Source organism: Vombatus ursinus, unplaced genomic scaffold, assembly GCF_900497805.2.
Source record: "Vombatus ursinus unplaced genomic scaffold, bare-nosed wombat genome assembly UNPS02014770.1, whole genome shotgun sequence".
In the NCBI taxonomy this organism is placed as follows: Eukaryota; Metazoa; Chordata; class Mammalia; order Diprotodontia; family Vombatidae; genus Vombatus; species Vombatus ursinus.
Window position 1 is genome coordinate 10,777,788 of NW_020954548.1, and position 25,610 is coordinate 10,803,397.

Consider the following 25,610-nt stretch of genomic DNA (forward strand, 5'->3'; position numbering starts at 1 on the left):
ATAGATAGATAGATAGATAGATAGATAGATAGATAGATAGATAGATAGATAGATAGATAGATAGATGGGTAGATAGGTAGGTAGATAGATACATAGATACATAGATACATAGATTTCTTTTTCTTTTTCTTGGTAGGGCAGTAAAAGTATTGGTCCCTGGCAATTTTACAGCAAATGGTCATTGGAGGTACTAGATAAGAATCATCAAAGCCAAGTTCCCTATTAGACAAAGGTAGAATGACTGGAGCGTGTATAATTATACTACTTTTGATATCACACTAGGGATTCTGAAGGCTTTGAAATTGACAAAGGAGCAAGATGCATAACCTGTAAGTCAGTGTCGCAAAGATGTGAGGCCACTTTGACTTGCAATTCAAGATTCTGATATCTTCATAAAGGACATCAGGAAAACATTTTTAGAGATCCTCCTTCCAAGATTATATTAATCATTACTTTAACACAAATTCAATGAAGTCCTCTGATTTTCTAAGAATGACCCCTTGTTGAAGATCAGTCACTAGACTTGGATTCATTACTCATTGTTGGTGAGGAGGGGAGATGCAAAAGCCAATAGGGAGCTAAAGTAATGCAGGTAACCTCTTTTATCTCCATTGACAAATGCCACCTATGCATTATGGGAATGGATGCTTGAGCCCTAGACCTACCTATTTTGAATTCAAAAAGTAATAAGGAAACCCTTGACAATATTCAAGAGCAAATGTTCTATTCTCCAGAAGGTCTTACACACCAGCCACCATCCAGTAGATCCTGTTTAGGTGGCTAACCCAGAGAAAGGGGATGATTTAAGTTGGCTTTTATGGGTTAGGATAAAATACAGCATTGACTGGGCAATGGAATGGGTGAGATGGAAAGGAGAAAAGGGCCCAAGTAATTCCTGAAGAAGTTACAAAAGGCAAAATGGTGCAAGGGAGAAATTTCATCTGTTGATTAAAGAAAGACTGTATGAAAAACGATTGAATGGTTTATGGAGGGAAAGCACCAGGGAAGGTAGTGAGCCTCTGGGTCTGTCCTTATCTTAAGACAAAGCTATTGTGGTCAAACCTGGTTTGGTCAGGCCTAGTTCCCCAAGGCTTATTAAATCTACTGTGTGTAAGAATCTTCTGGATTCTGGAAGGGTGGGAAGGAATTAACTGTTATGATTCTATTTTCTTTCTGCAACTAAAAATTAGCAAAGGAACTTGCTTATTTCTTTCCTTCCTTCCTTTTCAATTTGGAAGCCACTCCATCTTCACTTAGGAGCTACATTTGTTGAGCTCTTTCAGATAAGTGATATAAGCAACTTCCTTTTTTCTCTTCAGTTTTAAAAGAACTTCTGTTTGCTTCCATACCAAAAAAAATGTTTTCCCATTAGATTTAACATCCCAGCTGTCAACTTACTAGAAGTTAAAAATAAATACAAATTGGCTTTTGAGATTATACTCAAATTTTATCTGGGATTTAAATTTTTATTGACATGTAGTTTTAAGGTCCCAAATGTACACTGAGGCATTTTTGCTTGTAAAATATTTACGGTATTTGCTTAACAGATTTTGATATTAGACTAAACTTTTATAGACCTCTAGTAACAGATCATGTATTGATTAATTTTTCTAATGAAACAACATCGACAGAAGTAGTCTGGAGGGGTAGAAAGGAATTAGAAGAGAGTGTTCAGATCTCAAGATGCTTGGCTTTACTTTGGAAGGATTTGGAATTTCTGTTTTTATTTAAAATAGTAGCTTCAAATTTGGAACCAGCAAAACTGTAGTACTGTTTGTCTTTTCATGGCATGGGTCGTGCTGAAGACTCTTAAGATGACTATATGCCACCTGTGAAAACAGAAGATGTCCAAACAATAGCACTCTGTCTAATACTGTTTATGCATACATGTTAGAGTGGACTCCAATCTCCTCTGGGATTAATGTTATGCCCCTTTTATTTCAGGTCACAGTCATTATGGTAGACTACAATTTACTCTAAACTTAATTTATTGTTGTTTATCATTAAGGGTTTCTTTGTTTCTCTGCCCTAAGCCAAGAGCATGTTCTTAAGAAGGATGATAAAGATATCACCCTGGACTATTAGGAATTTTTTCTCTTACTCTGTTTAAACTACATTTGTGTGTATGTGTGTGTGTGTGTGTGTGTGTGTGTGAACTGATACTGTTATAGGTTGTACTGCTAAAATAGGATCTCTTTGAAAGGAATATATATGTCAATGTATATATACATGTGTGTATATGCACGTACACACATATACATACATGCATGTATATACATATAGAGAGGGAGAAAATACACACAAACATACATATATATGTATATACAGTGAAAAATAACTGGTTATGGGAGATAGTCATGTTTTTACACACCATATTTGACTAAAACAAACAAACAAAAAAAGAAAACAGAAAAAGAAAGCACGGTCTATAGAAGGAACAATATATTGTGTGGTAGGGAGTAATATGAAAAGACAGAGGAGTGAGAAGATAGATGACAGTATATGGAATGGGAGAAAGAAAAAGGAACAGTGACAGGTAGGGAAAAAAATTAAATTCCTTCCTCTGTCTTAACTGCTCTTTTCTCAAGCCATCGTCACCCATAAGAAGAGAAAGGAGTTGAGAGAGAAAGGCAGCATTAGGTACTGTTCTGGGATGTGAGGTAGATATGTAGCTCCTCACAAAAGTAATGGAACACTATCCCATTTCATCTTCTCTAAAGTCAAGTATTAAGAGGGAGAAATGGAAACTGAGAATCAACGAGCACATATGGTTGGGGTGAGAGAAACTCCTCGGAGGTCTTTAGGAGGTTCAGCATTCCTGGAGGGTCTTTGGTGCTCCAAACACTGACTGTGCACCACTTCAGAGCAGAACTCTGGCTTTGAGAAAATATTTTGGACACAGCTCATTCTGGTGTGATATCAACATTTTTTATTGAACATGTACACTAATTCTGGCATAACAAAATCCACAGGTGTTTGAAGTTGTTGTTGTTGTTGTGAGCTGTTACTACACGAGCTACATTTCTAGAGGTCAGAACTGCAGGGGTGAGACAAAGAAAACAGCAGCTGACCCAAATTAATGAATTATGTTATAGACTGCGAATACAGAGAAGGAAGGAGGGAGAGAAGACCTTTAAACAAATTAACAGTACTTCTTCCCAACCCTTCCTCCTTTCCTTGCTTCTTTGGTTCTTGATTCTTTGCCTTTGTAGTGTTTGTTGTGGGGTGAAAGTGGTGGTTTGGGAGTTGTGGCATGTTTTTTCAAGGAAATGGGTTGGAGTGGAAGAAGGGAGAAGACTAAGGCAGCTGAAAGGCTGGTTGCTTGCTCTTCCCATATTCCTCTTGCTGGCCTTCACAGGCTCCTCTTTGAAAAGGATTGGTTGACTCTCTCTTTTTTCCCTTTCTGTTACTACTGGGTAGCTTTATAACTCTACAATTTAAGCAGTGTCCTGGGCAACTCAACTCCCACTTAAAGGTGAGGAGGGCAAGGAAATAAGATAACCAAAATTGGTAATCAATACATCTTATACTTCATCTCCATTCAACCAATAATACTGGAGAATGGAATTAAATGTTGCACAAACCCAAGCACCATGATACTGTGCTGGGATCTCTCTGGGGAAGCAGATAAGAAACTAACAAAGGAGAAGTACTCTGCAAATAAATCACAGTCAGGTATAGGAAGACCCCCCGCCTATTTACTAACTAGTCAAAAGCTTCAGGATACAATTAATGTGCTAAGAACAAAGTCACTAATGGACAACTGGCAGTATACTGTTACAGGAGGGCTTCAGGACATCATGGCTAAGCGCAGATATGAGGTTTTTAATAAAGTGATCATGAAACAAACTTGTTTGGGGCAACATTATGTGGGTTGGACTTGATTAAGACACTTTTTTTTTTCTTTATTAAGAATGATCATTCAGTAATGTTTATTGTTCTAGATTTGATTGTAACCAGATCAAGAAAAATATGCTTCTATGGGCAACTAGACAAACCTTGAAAATACTTGTTCTATTGATCAATTTTATTATCTTTGAGAGGCAGTGTGGTATAGTAGAAAAAGGGATGGATTTTTAGTCAGAAGACATAGAGATGAATCCCAGCTCTTTTACTTGTAACTTATGTGACCTTAGGCAATAGTTTTGGTTAATAGTTTTCTCATCTGCAAAATGGAGGAGGGCAGTTCCATATCTATTGCTTGAGTATTTGATCTGTAAAATAGCAGACTTCTATTTTTCTTAGGTTGAAAGCTCTTCGTCATAATAAACTCTATAGCCACAATTCTCTTGGGTAAGTGGGATTAACATCCACAAACTAAAAATGCTTTTATTTTCCAGATGGCTTTGTTTCTCCCTGTGTCAATTTTAATGTCTTGGTCACTTCTTTGGCTGAAGAAAATATAAGAGTCTGTGTAAGAAATGTTGAGGTTGAATCTTCATGTGTCCAATGAAGCAAACCAGGAATTAAGTTTTGGGGTAAATTGGTATGATACTAAACTGCTGGAATTGGTGATTAGTGTCAATCAACTTACTTCTCTCGTACCTGAACTCCATACTCATCTTTGTTATTCAGACTCCTTATTATTCCTTTGAGGTTCAGCCTAGGTGCTACCTCCTCTATGAAGTCCCCCCTGATCCTCCTAGTTGCTAATATTTCCTTCCTCAAATTACCCTGCATTTCTCTGTGTCATCCTATTTTACTTACTAGAATGTAATCTCCTTGAGGTCAGGGACTATTTCATTTTTGTCTTTATTTAGCACTGTATCTGGCACAAAGTCAGCATTTCATAAATGTTTATCAAACTGAGGTTGTTGATTTTTTTTGGCATGGTTTTCTGTTAGAGTGAAAAGGGTACCAGATGAGGAAGCAGGAGACCTCTACTTTAGTCAAGGCTCTGTCATCAGTAAGCTCTGTAGCCTCAGGCAGCTCATTTCATCTCTTTGTCCCTCAATTTATTCATTTATAAAATGGCAATAATAATTCCTTCTCAATCAACCTGAAAAGGTTGTGAGGATTGAATGAGGCAAAAATATGTGAAAATGTGTTTAGAAGCACAAAATGATAGACAAATTGAGTAACTGTTATAATGAGTATTGCTTTGGTTCGAGTACAGCCCACTTTATGGCAAATGCCCTCCGGATGATTACAATCAAATGGTATGGTAGAAAAGGGCAGTGATACGGGAGACTGGTCTCTTTTCCTATTTTTGCCCATAATTAACTGCTTGACCTTGTGCAAATCACTTCATCAATCTGAGCTCCAGTTCTCTAATCTATAAAATGAAGGACTTGATAAATATACTATAACAGCTCATATTTAATACAGCATTTTGTGGTTTACAAGGCACTTCATATATGTTAACTCATTTGATCCTCACAATCATGTGTTATAGGTGTCATTATTATATCCATTTTGTAGATGAGGAAATTGAGTCAGACAGAGGTTAAAGTAACTTGCCTGGGGTCACATAGCTAGTAAGAAGGATTCTGAGAAAGGATTCAAGTTCAGGTCTTCTTGGCTCCAAGTCCCACATTTTAATTCACTATGTCACCTTCTAGCTTTGGGAGTCTATGTATCTTGGTTTCTTGCCAATAGACTAGTGACAATTTATGTTTATATGTACCTTGTACAAACAAATGAGATGTGCCAGAATTCTGGTGTAGTTAAAAAAAAATTATATGAGAACCGCCCATATGGTTGCTTCCTATCCATTCTTAATCAAATATAGTCTCTTTAACTACAAACTGGCAAAGATGATCTCAAGGGAAGGGAGGTGATGATTTCTGAATTCAGTGTCAATTAGGAATGAATCAAAAAGAGGTAAAATATTTCTTGACTTCTGTTCATCTTGGGTATAATCTACTCATTATATCAAGTCACTGACCTCCTTTAGGCATGAGAGTTAGAGGAGTTCATTACACAAATTATTATTTTTTACTTTTTACTATTGATAAGTAAATACTGATGGATTCTGTAGCCTAACAAATAGAGCCTGGAGTGGGAGTATCTATTGGTTGTGGACTTGAGATACTGGGATCCTTACGATATAGTCAACTGATTTGTTTATTTTTCAAAGTCTCACAGATATGACTCACTGGAACACAGTTTGCAAGACTTCTTTGTCTTTTGCTGTCCAAAGGACTAATACAGGTAACTGCAATGATAAATTACTGAAGCTTAAAGATCAGAGATCTTCTAATCCAATCCTCTTAATTTACAGATGAGGAAATGGAGGCCCAGAGAAATGAAATGACCCATCCAAGGCACACAACTAATGGCAGATCTGAGATCAGAACCTGACTCCTGGTTAGTGATGTTTCCAGGGTTCTATGATATAATACTCATTATAAGAAAATGTTTTTAAAAAATATCACTCTTGGAGTCCACTTTGTTACCCATGTCTCTATTGTGTGCCTTGCTAGGAATAATTAATGTAATTTAGAGGAAAACTAAATGAGGCATGTCAGCACAAAAAGGCCAGTGAGACCATTTGGAATCATAGTGTACAGCCATCCAGGGCATGCAAGTTTGGGTATTAGTCTATGTCTGCTTCTTTTTAAATTCCTGAGGAAAGGGGAAATCTGGATACAGTTTGCTGTTAGAAACAGAGTTGTTTGCTAGTGATGATGAGGATGATAGTGTGATGAGTGAGAGCTTTTTTCACTTGTCCAACAATTACCAATTTAATCCCCCCTTCCTTGACTTGGATTCAGAATGAGGATCTCATGCCAAAGAAGGGAAAAAGGGTGACTGCTCTGTTATTCTCATAGCCTGTCTCATAAACCTTGGAAAACTGCTGTCTAGTGCAGTTGTCCTAAAAAGTATTTGAGACTAAGGTCAGTGCAGAAGGTGATGTTCATAATTCCTAGAAGACCAATCTTGTCCCACTGTTTCCTATGCAGCATCTCAAATGGAATTTAAGCAAGTCACCAGTTAGCTAAACTAAAAGCATGGGCAAAATACACGTTTGGGGGAAGTTCTAGTTATGTTCAGGAATCATCAGAAAATAGATGTGAACAGATGTTCACCCAGAAGAACATCTGATGGGGAGAGGTGGTACTGATCACTGTGAAGACCCACAGGAGCTTGGTGCTAAACTTCCATTTCAGTGCTAATCCCTTCGTCAGGTGATGATGGCATTCCCTGGTCACAGTTTAGATGGTGGACTGTGAAGTCTGACAAACAACATGTAAGATGGGGCCATGTTTTGGTATGTTACTGCTGTTACAGAGCAAAGCTTTCTAAGCAAAAATTCAGTCCAGAAAAAAAGACCACTTTGGATCTGACTAGGATGTTGGCAACTTCCCTAGTCAAAAGGGCTACTGGTAGGCCTACACTATAACCACGGATGTCACTGATGGACATAAGGCAGGGGAGAAAGAAAAAAAAAAAAAGACATGCCAAAAAATACAGTGAGAAAAAAAAAACATCAAAGGAACAGGGGAGAGCACCAAAGGAAAAGGGAACATACGGTAAAAAAAGACCGACAACATCACTAGTAAGTGCTCCAGGGGAAACCACAGGTTCATAGGATCTACAGCTTGGATCAACTTCAGCGGTCATCTGGTCTGATTTCCTCATTTTACAGAAAAGGAAACTGAGGCTGCAAGAGGCTACTTGCAGGAGGTCATACAGATAGTAAAATCAACAGAACAGATTAGAACTGACTCCAAGTCCAAGATTCTTTCCATTATACCATTCTGCCTTCCTTATGCCTCAGTTAGACATTAAATATGGAGGCTCGGTAGAAGTTATTTATCTGTTCATGGTGCTAAGGATACTATGAGGATAAAAGTAAAGAATTTGCAATATTTACAGTCATAGAATTTTGGGCTGAAAAGGGACCACTTTTCTCCTTTTATTGATAAGAAAACTGAGGCCTTGATCACAAAGGTAGTAACCTGCAAAGGTAGGGCTTGAACTAAGAACTTTAAGTATGTTTTTCAACAAAAAGTACCTCTTTTCCTTGCTCTCTTGGTGATCTCTCAAATGATACATGGAAACTTAAAAAATTCAGAAATATATGATTTTTATTAGAACTGACAATCCCAACATTTTACTTTTGTGAATCTTTTGACTGGCCACCTAGACACATCTTTTTGTGCTCCTTTCCCCTGATTGCTTTATTAGCTAGAAGGCAACCTAGGAAGGGTTTGAGTCTGCAATAATATGTGACAGGAAGGGGTATGGACTGTTACTGAGATCACTGGATGGAGTCTGTCCCAGATAATGATCTTAACCTTTACTATAGAATAGAATTTGATGAATTTCATAGTATTACCTGAAGGCAATGCTTGATCTCAGAACAGAATGGCTCCCTTCTCAATTATTTTCTCCCTCTAGTACAGCTCTTAATTTTTACAGCTTTGCCTAATTATTTCTTGAATTAAAAAAAAAAAACCCTGCTTCCTGACATCTGTCTCTAAGTTGTTTTTCCTCCCTTACTTTTTTTTTTTGCACCACCACCTGTCCTAACATTTATACATGTGTGGTGGCAGATTTTAAAAAATAACATGGGAAATAGAAAGGGCATAAATTTCACATGTAAGCTTCTTTCAATGCAGAATTGCTTTGCTTTTGGATAATAAGGAATAGGCCAAAAATTCTACTCCAACAGAGAAGAGCATATAAGAATCAATGGCCAGAAAAAATGAATGTTATTTTTTTCTGATTGTATTTATTTTCTTAAAGTGTAATTATCATAAAATCCTTTAATGTTGAAACTATCCCTCTGTGACCATTTGGTCTTTGCTATTTCTTCTTAGTTGGGAGAAATGGATCTCCCAGAAAAGCATGTCAAATTCTTTGGGAGTTTGAACTATTTCAGAATTTCAGGGCTAACTGTGTAATGCTTGTCTCCTGTCAGACTGACCTATCTATCTGAACCAAAAGCTCCTATACGCCTCATCATTAGTCTTCTTGTTGCAGCTGTGAGTTTAAGGGGAAGTACTTTTGCAATGAGGTTGTATATGGATGATAAAGATTCTTCTTACTCAAATATCTTGGATAATAAAATTTCTGAATGTCAAGATTTCCCAAATAAAACAGCTAGAACATAATTTTCACACTCTATCCAATTTTTCACACCATATTCATTTCTTCAAGTGGACCCGTTTTTTTAAATTTTCTGATGTAATATATGAAAATAAACTTCCAACCACCTTTACTCTTGTGGTTGTCAAATATCAGTTCTTTGGAGTTTTAGTTAATGAAAATATTTTCTTCTGAGTTCATTATGATGTTTTACTTAGGTGGCATGATTAATGACAGAAACTGAGGCATTAGATCATATGTAGAATTTACTATTTCAAATGGTGGAGGAAACCTAAGAAATAAGTTATGTTGGGTCCAAAAGAACATTTCTAAAGATAGAACTATTTTGTATTCACATCAATCCTGCAACTTTTTTTTTAATAGTTCAAAGTATCATTTTTTATATGTTAAGTGATTGGTAGCTTATGTCTTTAAAAAAAAAGTAGCACAGGAAAAAATAGCACCTTTTTTATACCCCTGAGATTTGAGAAGTCCATTTATTCAACCCCACTATATGAGTTCATGACTCGAATTGTAGGGTTGAGAAGGTTGTTGGTTTTTAACATTCTTTCTCAGAAGCTGAGAATAATTAACTTAAATTCTGGCAAAGAAACAACAGGAAGGGGTTCAATTTCAAATGCCACTTTCAAGAAAATTATTCTCTCTACCCTTAGGAAGATGACCACTCATTCCTAGTGGCATTTCATTCACCAGGCTTGCTCTTTGTCTTCCAAACAAGTTAGAAGGAGGTAGCAAAATTATGGTTAGAAAAAGGAAACCATGAATGCAGATGTCATCCTTGAATCCACTGAATTAAAAACTTGGCAATTTTTCAGTCATTGTCTAAGCCTGAATCTGTTCACGTGTAGCAAAACCTTAATTTCTGTGAGGCTCAGTTTCCTTATCTGTAAAATGAGGGGTTGGACTTAGACGTCCTTTGAGGTCCTTTCTGACTCTAAATCTCTGGTCCTTTGGCTATTCTAAGAATTGTTTTGAGTCTATCTCTTGGTTAGATCTGTCAGGGAAGTATATTTATGTGTGGGGTGTGTGCTTGGCCAAGGGCCAGAAACTAGGTCTTTTCTCATCATGCTGACCAAGATGAGAAAAAGCTATGGTCTGGATGTTTCTGAGAACACTGTACCAGGAATAGTCTAAGAGTCATTCATTATTAAGTGTCATATGAGGCAGATGAATAAAGAAACCAAAGTGAAATATATAATGTCAACAAAAATCTACTGAGATCCCTTTCCCTGTGGATTATCAGATTGCACTGAGTACCAGTCTGGAAATGACCCTCAGATACTCCTGCTACAAGGTTCAGTGTGGACATTCCACTTGCAGGTTTAGTGCACACGAAAACATTTTGAATCATGGGCTGTCTTTTTCTTTTAAGATAATTATTACAACTGGATTTCCACTTACTTTAAACCACTTATCAGAGTGGACTGACCTGGCAGGACAGGGGTCCAAGTTACACTCTTGAAGCTTTGGTTTGGGTTTGACGTTCTCTGGGTAATAGTGGCAGTACTGATCTGCTACAACCCGGCTGCTCCGCAGATCATAACACTCAGCCGAGGTCAGCTGGTAACCTGCAACATTCAAATCATCCAGACAAGTTCAAGTAACGTAGCAGACACATCAAGACAAATTATTCTTGTATTTGAGTTACTTGGGCATTAGGTATTTTGAGAAGCATGTTTGTTCTTTACTGTACCAACCATTTATTACACTGCTTTAATAGTTCTACATTAATAAATGACCAGTTCATTCAATACAATTCCATGAAACTCACATTTAACCATTTATTCCACTGCTTTAATAATTTTATATTAGTAAATGGTGGGTCCGTTCAACACAGTTCTGTGGAATTCATATTTATGGAGTTTCCTGAGGAATTTTTTCAAGCTGGAATTGAACCGGTGACCTAAGGATCCCAGAAGACTCACTCACTCTCTACACTCCATTGCATTGTACTCTTTAGACTCTCTACCTTTTGAAATCCCACCCATCCTTGGAGGCCCAGGTGAAAGATTAGGCATTTCATGCCTTTCCTTCTCTCCCTGAGAGAAGAGTGATCTCTCCTTGATCTGAACCCATAATACTTTGTTTATTTATTTCTCTTTCACATTTGCATTATATTTATTTGTCTGTGAATCCTCTTTGCCAGAGTGTAAACTCCTTAAAGCAGGAGCTGCTTTTGTTTATTTGTTTGTTTTTTTCTTTGCATTCCCATGGCCCCTAGTAGATGTTATAGTAGGTGTTTAAAAAATGCTTGTTGAAGTTAATGGAATTTATATTTCTTCCAGTATCCAGCACAGTGTGTGGTGCAAGGCAGGTTTAATAAATGTTTGTTGCTGCTTGAATAAATAATTTGTAAAGCCGTAATTAGATTGTGAGTTTTCAAGGGAACAAGGACTATGTCTTGTGTTTCTTTTGCAAATTCCAATAATCTGATATAGTGTGTTGCACACAGCAGGTACTGGGCAAAGCCTTGCTAATTAACCACCCATTTAATCTATGACCTCAACAAGGCATCACCTTAATGATGCATCAAAGTAATTAATCTGTCTCCTTGGTGACTTGGTCACCAGGAAGAATAAAGTTCATAATAAATAACCATACTTCACAACATCCTTAGGTCTCTCTTCATGGTATTCTACTTTTTAAAATGTCCCTAACCTTTTATTCTACCAATGTACATACTCTTCCTAAACAGTCTTGCCCTTAATTGCATTATGATACAAGTCCTGGTCTTGACCTCTGACATCATTCTTAGGGAGAATTAGTGAATCAATCAATTAACAAGCAGTTATTAAACACTTAAGACATACAAAGCACTAGGTGACAGGGATGAAAAAACAATAAATGAACAATTCCTACCTACTCTCAAGGAACTTAGCAGTAAAAATATTTGGAAATCTAGAGTATCAAGAAATAAAAATGACAAAATATTGATGTAGATGTAGTTAAATAAAGGAGTATAATAAATCTATTTTCAGTCTAAAATAATCATTTGGCTATATACCAAGCTTGGCTATATCACAAAATTCCTCAAACTTCCATTCTAGCTTTTTTGTATGTAGGTATGATTTTTGAGGCCAGAGACAGACTTGAAATGAAGACAATGTCTTCAAGCATAATCTAATAATGGTCTCATTCCCACTCCTAGGTCTGTATCCCAAAGAGATCATAAAAATGGGAAAAGGACCCACATGTACAAAAATATTTATAGCAGCTCTTTTTGTGGTGGCAAAGAATTGGAAATTGAGGTGATGCCCATCAATTGGGGAATGGCTAAACAAGTTGTAGTATATAAATGTAATGGAATACTATTGTGCTATAAGAAGTGATGAGCAGGCAGACCTCAAAAAAACTTGGGAAGACTTACATGAACTGACGAAGAGTGAAATGAGCAGAACCAGGAGAACACTATACACAGCAACAGCCACATTATGGGATGACTGACTTTGATAGACATGGATCTTCACAGCAATGCAAGAATCTAAGACAACTCCAAAAGACTGATGATGGAAATTGCTATCCTCACCCAGAGAAAGAAATATGGAGTCTGAATGTATATGGAAGCATACTATTTGCTCTCCTTTTCCTTTGTTGTTTTATTGCTTCATTCTCGTGGTTCCTCCCATTAGTTCTAAATGTTCTTTACATCATAACTTATGGGAAAATATGCTTAGCATGAATGTATATGTAGAGCCTATATCAGATTGTACTCCATCTTGGGGGGGGTAAGAAGTGGGAGGGGGAGAAAATTTAAAACTCAAAATCTTAAGGAAGTGAATGTTGAAAACTAAAAGTAAATAAATTAATAAAAAAATGAAAAAAAATAATATTGGTCTCATTTTATCAGTCAGTTAACAAACATTTATTAAGTGCCTGCTGCTGAGATTCAAATAGACTGGTAAATGAGAAACCCATTATCTTAAGTACCACTTAAAGCCACTTTGGGAGATAATGAGATTCAAGTAGGCTGGTCAATGAAATACCAAACTAACTGGGGCTCCCCCACCCTGGTCAAATGGACTGAACAATGGAGTAATAAAGTGCCTAAATACCCTCAAAACTGTGAACTACCCCCACCCTCTTGCCTAGGGTCTCTAGGTCCTTCCTTACCTCATCTCCCAGCCCACAGAAGGTTTTCATGTATAAAAATCCCTAGCTTCTCCTGGCTAGTGGGAGACTCCCCTAAGGAGCCACCTCCCTGAAGCAGGCTGTCTCCCTGGGTGTGGGGGAGAGGGGCTCTGCACTCTCTTTTAAGGAGCTGCTGTCTCTATTAAGAAGTGGAAGTCTCCCTTGAGGAGCTGTGCTTCCCCCCCCCCCCACTCCCTTTAAACTGTGTCTCCCTTAAGGGGTGGAGGAACCTGCTTGGTGTGTTCTGTTACCCGGAATAAATGCCTTTACTTGATTTGGAGACAGCCTGAGCGAATTCTTTTGAGACAACTCTACCACACATATACCAGGCACCTCAACATTTTGGGGTGCCCCTGAATCTCAATAATTATGTGTCTGAAGTGGATAGAGTGCCTGGTCTGGAGTCAGGAAGACTCATCTTCCTGAGTTCAAATCTGGCCTCAGACACTTACAAGCTGTGTGACCCTGAGCAAGTCACTTGACAACCCTGTTCGCCTCAGTTTCCTCATTTGTAAAATGAACTAGAAAGGTGAATGGCAAACCACTCCAATATTTTTGCCAAGAGAACCCCAAATGGGGTCACAAAGACTCAGACACAACTGAACAACAATAAAAAGAAGCTAAGAAGGAGCTAAATAAGCAGTGGGCAGGATTTGGCTGCCAACCCCTACCTTACCCTGTTACAATTTAGATACAGACTTGGAGGCATCTGTACAGGGAAAGTAGGAGTCAATGAAATTGCCAAGGAAGACAGGAAATGGTTAGTGAGATAGGAATAGACCCAAGAAAGCATGGTATCTTCAGCTAAAGGAAGAGAGGATATTGTCAAAGGAGTGATCACCCATGTCAGAAGCTGCAACAGAAGTCACAGAAGGTGAGGGCTGAAAAAAAAATAGCTATAAGATTTGGCAATTAGGAAGTCCACTGGTGATCTTTGAGAGAACAATTTTAGTTGTGTGTGGGGGGGGAGCAGAAACTCTATTTCAAAGGGTCAAGAGAAGAGAATGAGTGGGTAGTGATGAAAAGGAGGCATGAGACTTCTTTTTTCAAGAAGTTTAGCAGTGATTGGGAGGAAGATCATGGGACAGTAGATAGATGAGCTAGAAGGGAAAAAAAATGAAAGCTATTTCAGTAGTGGAGAGACTTCAGGATATGGAAAGAGTTGGTAGAGAGAAGATATGAAGATGTATGAGAAAAAGGGGATGATTGTTGGAGAAATGTCCTGGAGAAGGTGGAAGAGCAGTGTGAAATAACACAAGGAAGTATGAACCAAGGGCAAAGAGAGAAGGATTAGAAGATGAAGATCAAGGACGCCATATTTTCTTAAAGAATACAATGGTTTTTAAAAAGATGGCTGCAACCTACTTTCCCCTGGGGAAGAAGTTGTAGTTAAAACAGCTTTTACAAAGTCTTAGGGGTTATTTGAAAGCATCTATAAGAAGTCTGGTTGGATTTAGAATTACAGCATCTGAATTTTATTCCTGAATCTGCCCATACTGAATCACCCATATGACTGTGGTGAGGTCACTTGACTTCTCTGTCTGATATATACAAAGAAAGGGTTGGAGCAGATGACCTCTACAATCCTCTTCAAAATCTAAATCTTTGATCATAAGTACTTGATGATAGCTATCATGACACTCCATGAGTATTCTCCAGGTTAAACATTCTTAGTTCATTCAATAGACTGTCATCTGGCAGAGACTTAGGGTCCAGCTCCTTACTTGATTAAAACAGTTTTTACTAGAATAAGACAGTTCTTGATCTCAGTTTCCTCATCTATAAAATGGGGGTAATGATAGGAACTACTAGGTTGTTGTAGGGATGAAATGAGATAGCATATGTAGGGCACTTTGCAAATCTGAAATTGCCATATTAATAACACTTTAATAAGACAACTATATTATCTAATACTCCTTAGGCAAACAAATGTAAGTGACTTGTCCAAGGTCACACAGCTGGTAAGTATGAGTTAAACACATGTCTTCCTCACTCCAGACTCAGCATTCTGTTCTCTTCACCATCTACCTACCAGAAATCTTATTATCTAGGAGTGGGCAGGGATGATAATTGTGGGGACTAAGGCAAGAACACAGCTTCAGTACAAGACAGAACAGATGTCACAAGAGCTATACAAAGTGCTATGGGGATCCAGCTGTTGGACAAGAATAAGTGATTCCAATGCTCAGATGACAATGTTTTTTAAAATACGAGAAAGGACTGAAATGGCAACTGTATTTTAAATAAAATGTATAAGGATTAGAATCAAATAATGTTATTGTTAAGGGGCCTTAGAGAATATTTGTATATGAATGATAAGAAATAATAAGTTTGTATATTAATAATTAAGGGACCTGAGAGAATATTTGTATGTGAATAATAAATAATAAATAAATTAGCATGTCAATAATATGTATATATTAAGGGATTTTAGAAAATATTTGTCCAGTCTGGTTCTTTAATAGAGGAGAAACTGAGATCTCCTTGTAACACTTACTATTTTATTTGACAGCAAGACGCAGGTCATACAATCTGAGAACTGGAGGGGATCTTGGTTTTCACCTAGTCCAACCCATACTTGAAAGGAATTCCTGTGCCCCTCCCATCTTCTGCCTCCCACAGTACCACTGTACTACACCTGACAAGTAGTCTTCTACACTCTAAAGTCCTCCAGGGAAGAGGAACCCACCACTCACCAGGGCAAGCCATTCCTATTTTGGACAGCTCTAATTGTTAGAAAGCCTAGTTTTACCTCTTTGCAACTTCCATGGACTGTTCTTGTTTCTGCCCTTTGGTTTTGGACAAAAGAAAAGGCTAATCCATATTTCATGGTTACTATAGTAATATCCAGCCATCAGCCTTACATCTTACAATAATAACTGACACTTAGAAAGTTCTTTCAATTTTGCAGAACACTTTGCATATGTTACTTATGTGCCTTAAAATGATCCCTATGGACCACAGACATTATTATTCCCATTTTACAGATGAGGAAACTGGAACTCAGAGAGGTTAAATGACTTGTCCATGATCATATATCTAGTGAGTGTCATATACAGTATTTGAATCCAGGTCCTCTAGAGTGCAAGACCGATTAGTGCTCTACCGACTAAGCACTGATACAGAAGGCATGGGAAGAAACCGCCCATTTTCACTAAGCATGTTTCTCATTTAAAAAGGAAAATCTCCAAAGTTTTTTTCAATTTTTCTTCAGTGAAATTATTTCCTCTGTTAGTCATTAATACAGTTAAATGCAACAAAATATCAAGTTCTAAGAAATATCAAATTATTGGCCATTCATCTTTAAACAAAGCATTTTCATGTTCAGAGTAGACAGATCAACTGGAATTACTCTATTGAAATTCTCAAAATGTTGAATTAATGTTTTTAACAAGAGAGTAGAAGCACTTAAAGGTATATTTGAATAGCTGTTCTATGTTATGAATTTAATATGTTTTTCCACATTTCCTTCGGAACCAGAGTACATGTTAGTTTTCAGTGGTTCTCCCCTATAATACATGAAGGTGCACCAAATAGTTGGAAATGAGTTTTACAAAAATATACCTTTCTTGCCTTTGCAAAATAGCCTAATCCGTTCCTCAAGGATTCTGATTTCTAATAATAAATGTAATTTGTACCCTGGAAAGAGTTTGCTTATTACTTGAATTAATGAATTTATTTCAATTTGGAGACTGGGTATCAGGGTCCAATCTCAGCCTTGCTCTTTAGTTACCTGTTACCCTTCTCTAGGTCTCAGTTTCCTCATATGCAACATGATGAACTTGGGGAGGATAGCATCTGATTCCCTTTGGAATCTATATGCTGTGATCCTAAATAGTCAATTTACTCACTTCAGAATCAGAGACCTAGAATTCATTGTACACACCTCAGCAATTTAACTTAATGTCAACACAAACCAAAGCAAATTAAGCCTCATCCTGAACCAAAGGGCTTTTCTTCTATTAAAATAAACAAAATAAAACTTCCCCTCCAGAAAGAAAGGATATCTTAAAAGAGGTCATAATCCTTCTTATGTAGGAGTACTTTGCCTTCATACAAAGAAGATAATTAAACCATAACACCAAGTTTTTCCCTTTGGCAAATCATTATTTGTCCACAGTAGTCAATTCTTTCTTAGCTGAATGAATGCTATTACCTCCTCCACAGGTTGCTGAGCAAGGGAAAAAATCAGTCTCTCTCCACCGGTGTATGATGGGCTGATAAAAGATGAACTGAACAGTGCTATCAGCAGCCCCGGCATTGTGGACCTGAAAGAGACAAAATGACAGTGGTAGAAGTATGGTGGGCAGATGGTTAGAAGGGGGAAATCAGCAAAAAAATAAGCACAGTGGGATCTTGTTTTCCCTACATTTCTCAGTCAGCTGTTTGGCTAACTATTGAAAATCAGCTATGGAAATCTTCTTGATTCCATATTTTGTAGAGAATCTAGGGTTGCTGATGTCATCTTTTAAAGTAAAACATGAGGATATTTTTCATTTTCTTGAAATCTTTGATCTTTTAAAATTTTGGATATCTTAAAAAATTAATCTCTAATCACCTTAAATAGTATTATTTAATTTAAGTGTATTGTTAGGCAGCTAGGTGGCAGAGTGGATAGATTACTGGGCCTGGAGTTGGGAAGATCTGAGTTCAAATCTAGCCTCAGACACTTACTAGCTGTATGACCCTGGGCAAGTCACTTAACTGCTGTTTGCCTCTGTTTCTTCACCTGTAAAATGGGAATAATAATAGCATTTCTCTTTCAGGGTTGTGAAGATAAACAACAATAACGTTTGTAAAGTGCTTAGCATGCTACCTAGTGCACAGCAGGCATTTAATAAATATATGTTTCCTCCCCCCTTCCTCCCTTTTTTCTTTCTTTCTTTCTTGCCTTCTTTCCTTCTCTTTCTTTCTTCTCTCCCTCCCTCCCTCCCTCCCTCCCTCCCTCCTTCCTTCCTTCCTTCCTTCCCCCAAAGCATGGGTTTCTTCTGTATTTGGTCATATCCAGCTATTCTTTCTGGCCTCATCTTACAAATTGTCACTTCCACTTTCTTACATACCACATTGAGTACTGAGGTAAAGTTCAATTATGGTGATTCCACAATTATCAGAGATGTGAGTAAGATGGATATCTAAACACTGGCAAGATCTGTTTCCTTTAATTTTTGTTTGTTGTCCTATGTCTAGTTTAATCCATAAATGCTCTCCAGATGCTGTGGCTTATCTGGTTCTCAACCCAAACATTCTGCAGGCTTTTGTCCCCTTCAATGCTTTTTTGCTGCTTTGGAGAGAGTTCATGGGGCCAGCAAATTATCAAAGCCTAAGCACTAGTGACATAATACTTATTTTCTCTCTGCCCAGAGTACATCGACCCTGGGGGATAACATGGGATGTGTTCCTACTCTTTGTATTAAAAGCTGAGAATACACATAAACATCAGCTACAAAAGGGGGAAATAAGAGGACAAAATCAGAACAAAAAAAGGGAGACAAAAAAAAAGGGAGAGAAAATAAAAGAAGATGAAGCCTAGATGCGTTTTCTAGAAACTGGAAAGAAAAATGGAAAGTCCATCAGAAAATATTCTAAAGGGAAACAAGGAAGAGGAGAACTTGTAGGTGATTCCAGGTCCATAAGAATTTTGCTCTACTGAGGGGCAGGGTATTCTTTTTTATTAAGAATAAACAATGATGTAAATTCTCTATTAAAAAAATACAGCTGTGGAAATACAGGGTTCTCAACAATGAGGAAACCTTTCCTACAGAATAATATCAGTCAATCTTGTGAGTTAGAAATAAAATATCCTAATTACTTGCTTTGGGAGATTGTGTTAATCACATGTTTTAAAAAGGATCATTTTTAGCTCACAAAAGCCTATAGCTCCCTTGGGATATGAGTGACTATCATCCGGAGAGCTGGTAGATGATGGCTCTGATTTGCACAAATAGAAACAAAAAAACACAGGGAGAATTTACTTTTCCTTTTTGGGAAAAAAACAAGCAAACAAGCAAACGAAGAAACAAAAAAAAACCCTCAAATTTGTTCACACCAAAAAAGAACAAACAATCTGTAGAGGGCTGCTAAGAGACATTATAAATGTAAAAGAATTTGATTTATAGTAAAAAAAAAAAAAGAAGAATAGAAAAGCAAAGGTCATAGAGTTTTTATATCAACAGTATGGAGGATATAAAAGCAGCTTCCCTGAGAGAAGACTTGTCCTAAGGCAATTGTTCTATTTTCCAGTTTCTCTATTGGTCTGAAAAGAAGAGAAAAAATGGCACTGTGGTAAGTCCTTCCCATGATTCCCTGGGAGTTATCTTACATTGCAAGAGCTGAGAAAAAGTGTCAGTGAGCACCTATGGGATGAAACCCTAGTTTTAGAAGGATTTTAAAAAAATACTACATAAAAAAAATATACTGACCAAAAAATGCTGATGTTGTATATGTGTTAGTGCTCTAGAGAAAGGATTCAAATAAACAAAATTTTTTGGGTTTTTTGCTTTGTTTGCTTTAGTCTTATGGATACTTAAGTCTTCAAATGGAACAGTGATCTCATCAATTTGGGTGTTCCTTCCAGTGAAGCAGGTTATAATCTAACCAGGCCCGTCTATCCTATGTGCCTCTTGTCAGCAGCCTCAAATAAGTTTGCCACAAGGGGTCCATCCAACATGCTGGGGGCCTGCCTCACTTTCACTTGACATCAGGAATGGGATTCCAGAGGAGCACTCAGGCTGTCTACACATCATCCCACGCTCTGATGATATCTTTTCTTCTTGTTTTTCTTCAAAGTCCCTTATTTTTCATGTTGGATCCTGCTCACACCCAACATATGCCTTCTCCATGGTCCTCTGTGTGATATTTATTTTAAATTCCTTGGACACTGTTATGTTCCTTGACTCACAGCAATACAATGAGGTGAAAATAGTTTTTAAAGATTATTAGGCAGTATAGTGAACTGACTTTGCATTAATATTTAGGGAAATATGGTAGATGGCAAATGAGATTATTTTGGCATTTCTTTATGCCAGTTAGTTTTCATTTGTGCACTATAAAAATCAAAATATGAGGGCTGCATAATCCTTAAGGTGGGTATTTAAAGACGGTGATCCTTAGGAAAAGGACTAGATTCCTAGCAAAGGACAAAAATAAGAGGGGAAGAAGGGCCTAATTGGATTCACACTTTGTTGAATTCAATTATCAGATGCAAAGGTAGGGATAAAGATGGGGGAACCTATTATTTTATTGGTATAGGAAACTCATGGGTGTGGAAACTCCATATACCTATGCAGGCCAGAGTCCTTTTTGCAACTCAAAGTCTTAGTGAATTGCTTAAGCAATGAGAAGTTTAGTCTTGCCCTGGTTACATGACCAGTATGTTGAACCCCGGTCTTCCTGGCTCTGAGGACATCTCTCAATTCCCTCTGTTACTCTTTCTCTCACATCTGAAGAATGAGTGATTAATGGATTGATGTCACCTGGAGGGAGGGGTGGGCATCCCGTGTGTTCTTCAATGTTTTTATCACTGACAAGGATGAAAATAGAGAAGGCATGCTTATAAACTTGCAGATGATACAAGACTGAGAGAGATAGCCAACACATTGTACGACAGTCAGGATCCAAAAACATCTCCAGAGGCTAGGACAATGGGCCAAGTCTAAGAAGATGAAATTTAAGAAGGATGAACGTAAAGTCTAGAGGCAACCAAAGAGCTATTCTCCAAATCTGTCTTGGTGCCATCATGATCTTCAGGGCTACACCCTTCCCTATCCTTATGCACCCACACTTCATTTTCTTCATAAAGTTTAGCAGTACAGAAGAGTCAGACAATCCAAGGTATCTACTCACTCCACCTCCTCAGTATCTTTCCTTCCCAGAGAGAAATAAGAGCCTCACCAGCCAGGAAAAGTTATTAGATGTTTCGGTTTGGTTGACTTCATATTTGCTTGCCTTCAGAAAGGATCAGGGTTTTAAATATGCCCCTATTCACAATTTTTTTGGCTATCATCGGAACTTCTAAGGTATTTTGGTGACATATTAGCACTTCAGCTTTACAAGCAAAAAATACTCAAAATCAGGTCCAGTTCTGAAGTGTCTGTTGAGAGTTACAGTCTGACACTTTTTAAAGAGCAAAACACGTCTGGTGTATGTAATTTTGACCTTATGTTAATAAGAAAAAGAAAGAAAGCTCTGAACAAGCTTTTCTTTCTTGGGACCGCAGTTTTTTAATGTTTTGTTGAATGTAATGATACTTTACATGGAAATTAAATGAATTTGTAAAAAAAAATTGGTTATGTTTCATAATATATGTGAAGCGTAGCTACTATAAAATATCAATGGGAACATAGTGTGTATATGAGACAAGGAACGAGAGGGGAAAACTGTGGCAATTAATGCCCACATGAAATAAAGCAACATATAAGAGCAAAGATATTACCCCTACTCTAAGAGTATACCCAAAAAGAAAAAAAAAGAACTATCTGTTCAAGGATTTTAATGGCATTATTATTTGTAATTAGAAAAACTGGAAGCAACAAAAACATTCCAAAATGGGAGAATAGATACATCAATTGTGGTAAGTCCAGTAATACCATATCGTAATGCACCTAAGATTAATAATCATGGAGAATATTAAAAAAAATGCCTAGAATTTTATTAAGTAATACAAGGCAACAACAACAAAGAAAATGGAGAACAGAATATTCACTATCACCATATCAGAGGAAAAGCGAATGGGAATGGACAAAGAAAGACATTGAGAAGAAGTCTGAAAAAGCTGTGACCTTTTTGTGTATTGAAATGGAATGTATTTAAAAGTAAATAAATCCAAAGCAAATTTAGCTGTTGCATTGATGTTTAATGCTAAATTTATAATGTCATTAAAAAAGATTCAATCCCTTTGCAAAGTCTCTCAAATGCATAAAGAGGGAGACATCAATGCCATGGAATCCCCCTCCTTACCTAGGGAAAAGGCAGCTTCCAAACCCCACGGATCTTCCCTCAACCAGTTTTCTTTTCTTCTGGCTGTTGGGATACCAAGAAACTCTTTTGCCGCAGACATGCCTAGCAGGGAGGCTGGGCAGTCAGGAGTCACCCCCTACCTGCCTTGGCTGTAGTTCAGCTAGGGAAGAGGAGGGGCACTGGGGCAATGGAGGGGGTGGGGAAGGGAGAGGATTGGAAAGAAGGCAGCTAAGTACGGTAGCCTCAGAGGTGTAGTTTGCCTTAAGGTTATGTGACTTTGGGCACTACTCTCAAGGGACAAAAGATTTTATTATTGGGGAGTGTGTGGGGGACTATATGTACAGTTGTTGGGAAAAAAACTTTATGTGTGGAGATGTGATGACAAACAGGCAAACGTGTTTATTAAAGAACCTTGCAAGCTACTGAATCCAATTTTGGGACATAGTAATGGTCATCCAAGTGACTATATCCATGAATCTCTTGAGACTAAAAGGCTAAAAAAAGTTTGTATTTTGGGTTTCCAAAGCAGGTAACTGTAACAAGATGTTCTGAGTGGTCACAGTTCCCTTCCATAAAAAAACAAACCATTTGGCAGAACAAATTAATGCTTGTATAAAATCTCTCAGGGTGACTTTGACCCCTTCTTTCTGTAGGCAGTTATCTTTTCTGACAAGTTCCCTAGCCTTTTCACAACTGTGGCTATGGGGTTGCTGGCCTGTATTTGGAGAATTAATTTAATGAAAAAAAATTGTATTATTACAGAAATATTCTCATCCAACATGACTTGGCACACCAGCTGCTAAAAGAGAGTGTCTTAGAAGAAGAAAAGTATAGTAGGAAGAGTCTTGGAGTTGGCCTCAGAGGAGCTGAGTTCAATTCAAGAAATTTGATTCGATTCAATTCAATTCAACACACATTTCTTAGATACCCACACAATGTATAAGATGAAAGGCAGCTTGGCATAACACAAGGGTTCTTAACCTGACATCATTGAAACAAAATTTTTGATAACTATGATTCAATATATTTAATTGCCTTTGCAGTCCTATTTTTTAGTTTATGTATTTAAAAACATTATTCTGAGAAGGGGTACATAAGTTTCACCAGACTGCCAAAAGGGTCCATGACACAAAAGGGCTTAGGAACTCCTGGGATAATAGAATGAAAGATAGCCTTGAAGGTAGCAAGATTTGATTTAAGTCCTCTCTCTGAAGTATATCAGCCCTAGGTTCTCATTCCTTTCCAAGGCGCATTCTGGAATTCCTCTACCATGCCCTCGTTCTTCATCTTTCAGCTTCTCTCCAGCTTTGGAAGGGCAACTAGGTGGGACAATGGATAGAGTGTTGGCTTGGATTCAGGAGGACTCATCTTCCTGAGTTCAAATCTAGCCTCAGACACTTACAAGCTGTGTGACCCTTGGCAAGTCACTTAAGCCCGTTTGCCTCAGTTTCCTCATCTGTAAAATGAGCTGGAGAAGGAAATGGCAAACCACTCCAGTATCTTAGCCAAGGAAACCACTGAAGACACCACTGAAATTACTGAACAACCAGCCTTGGAATTCAAACACTGGAAACACCCTCTGCCTCTGCAACATCTCCTTCTGATTTGCTGACTCCTCCCAGAACCTCCATTTAAAGATATGCTGTGTCTTATTCCTCTGCAGGCTGTACTGAGGACTTCCCTCTGCCATTTTCGACCTCTTTTTATAGGTTGCCTTTCCCCAGAGAAGGTAAGCTCCTTGTGGGCAGAGACTGTCTTTCTTTTTCACTTGTATGTTCATTCCCACCACTTAGCACAGTGCCTGGCACATAACAGGCCTAAAAAATACTTGTTGAATTCACTATATGGTTATGGGCAAATCACTTAACCTTTAAGAGTCCCAGGCTACTCTGTAAGACTATAAGGTGTATAGGAGTTGCTGATTTGCCTCAATGGAAGGAGTTTAGACCCTGGAAGCTCCCCATACCTATGAAATTATAAGTCTAGAACAATAACAGCAAAAATGAGGTACAATGGTAGTTTTCAGTCCACTTTATTGGCAGTGTGACCTTCAGCAAATCACTTACCTTTCCTGTGCCTCAGTTTCCTTAATTATAAAATGAAGGGTTTGGACTTTCAAGTTCCTTCTAGTGCTAAATCTATGTTCTTTGGGGCCCAAGTCACTTACCTTTTCAACTTCAATTTCTTAATTTCTAAAATATGGATAATTATATTTGCCCTACTCACCTTTATACACCTAGTATTCCTTGATGAATTCAGTTAACCTGGTCCAGATGAACTCAGGTACAGAAAGAAAATGCATGTGATTGCTGAGTTGCTGTTAGTGAGAGTTATAAGATCATGGGAAACAGGAGATGTACCACAAGATTGAAGAAAGGCGACATTTTCCTGATTTTCAAATAAGAGCAGAGAATAGAGTCTGCACACTGAAGGCCAGTGAGCTTGACTTCAAATCCTGGGAAAATCCTAGGATAGATCATTAAAGAGACAGCTAGTGTACATTTAGAAAAGAAAGTGGTGATTACATAGAGTCAGGATGGCTTCATCAAGAGCAGGTTATGCCAGACAAATCTTATTTCCTGTTTATCACAGGGTTGCTAAACTGACACATTAGGCAAATGATTTAGAAATAGACTGACTAAATTTTGGCAAGCCATTTAATAAAGTATCTCATACTATTCTTGAAGAATAGATGTGGACTAAACAAAACCAAATTTGAATGGATTTGGAACTGGTTTGGATGGATAGATTAAAAAATAATAGCGAGTGGCTTGATATCAACTTGGCAGGAGCTCTCTACTCAAGTGCCCTATGGGTTCATTTTTGGCTCTATGCTATCAATTCTTTTTTTTTTTTTATCAATAACTTGGATAAAAGAATAGATAAAAGAAAAGATGGTCATCAGATTTGCAGATGGCACAAAGATTGGAGGGACAGCCAACTCACTGGATGATAGCCAGGATCTAAAATGATCTTTATAGGCTAGAGCACCGAGCTTAATCTAATTAATTCAAAAGTGATAAATATAAAGTCTTATGCTTAGGTTAAAAAAATAAATGTCATAAGGACAGTATTGGGAAGCATGTTATACTGTAAGGTACTGCTCCTTTTATAAGGAATCAGTTTGGTTGGTGAATAAGGCAGAAAATGAACTTTTATGTAAAGACAAAGAATGTAATCTACTTGTGAAGAATATAAATAATTAACCTTTTCATGTGTGAACAGTTTAATTGCTAAAAAGAGGCAGAAAAAGTTTTTTTGGTATGAAAAATTGATAAAATGGATGCAGAAAAAACAGTTTTTCATAAAATGTGAGAAGAGACACAGGCTGGTAGGAGAACTAAATAGAGAACTACCCTTCAGGTAAATGGACAGTAGGAAAGGGCAGGGGGAACAGGGATCTGTTTTTGAGCAAAGAAATAACTGTAAAGCAGTGTAATCTCTTTCTTAGCTCATTTGCATGTAACTTT

The 25,610-nt window shown here is 37.6% G+C and overlaps 1 protein-coding gene across 2 annotated transcripts in view; it reads right to left on the minus strand.

The window, feature by feature from the left end:
* Positions 1-25,610, minus strand: part of ADAMTSL1 (ADAMTS like 1) — a 397,281-nt gene that overhangs the window by 196,148 nt on the left and 175,523 nt on the right. For both annotated transcript variants that reach the window (XM_027862672.1, XM_027862671.1), the window contains exons 8-9: positions 17,342-17,453; positions 10,487-10,625 (exon numbers count right to left, since the gene is read on the minus strand). In XM_027862672.1, the coding sequence (XP_027718473.1) occupies positions 10,487-10,625; positions 17,342-17,453 (251 nt within the window). The remainder of the gene's footprint in view (positions 1-10,486; positions 10,626-17,341; positions 17,454-25,610) is intronic.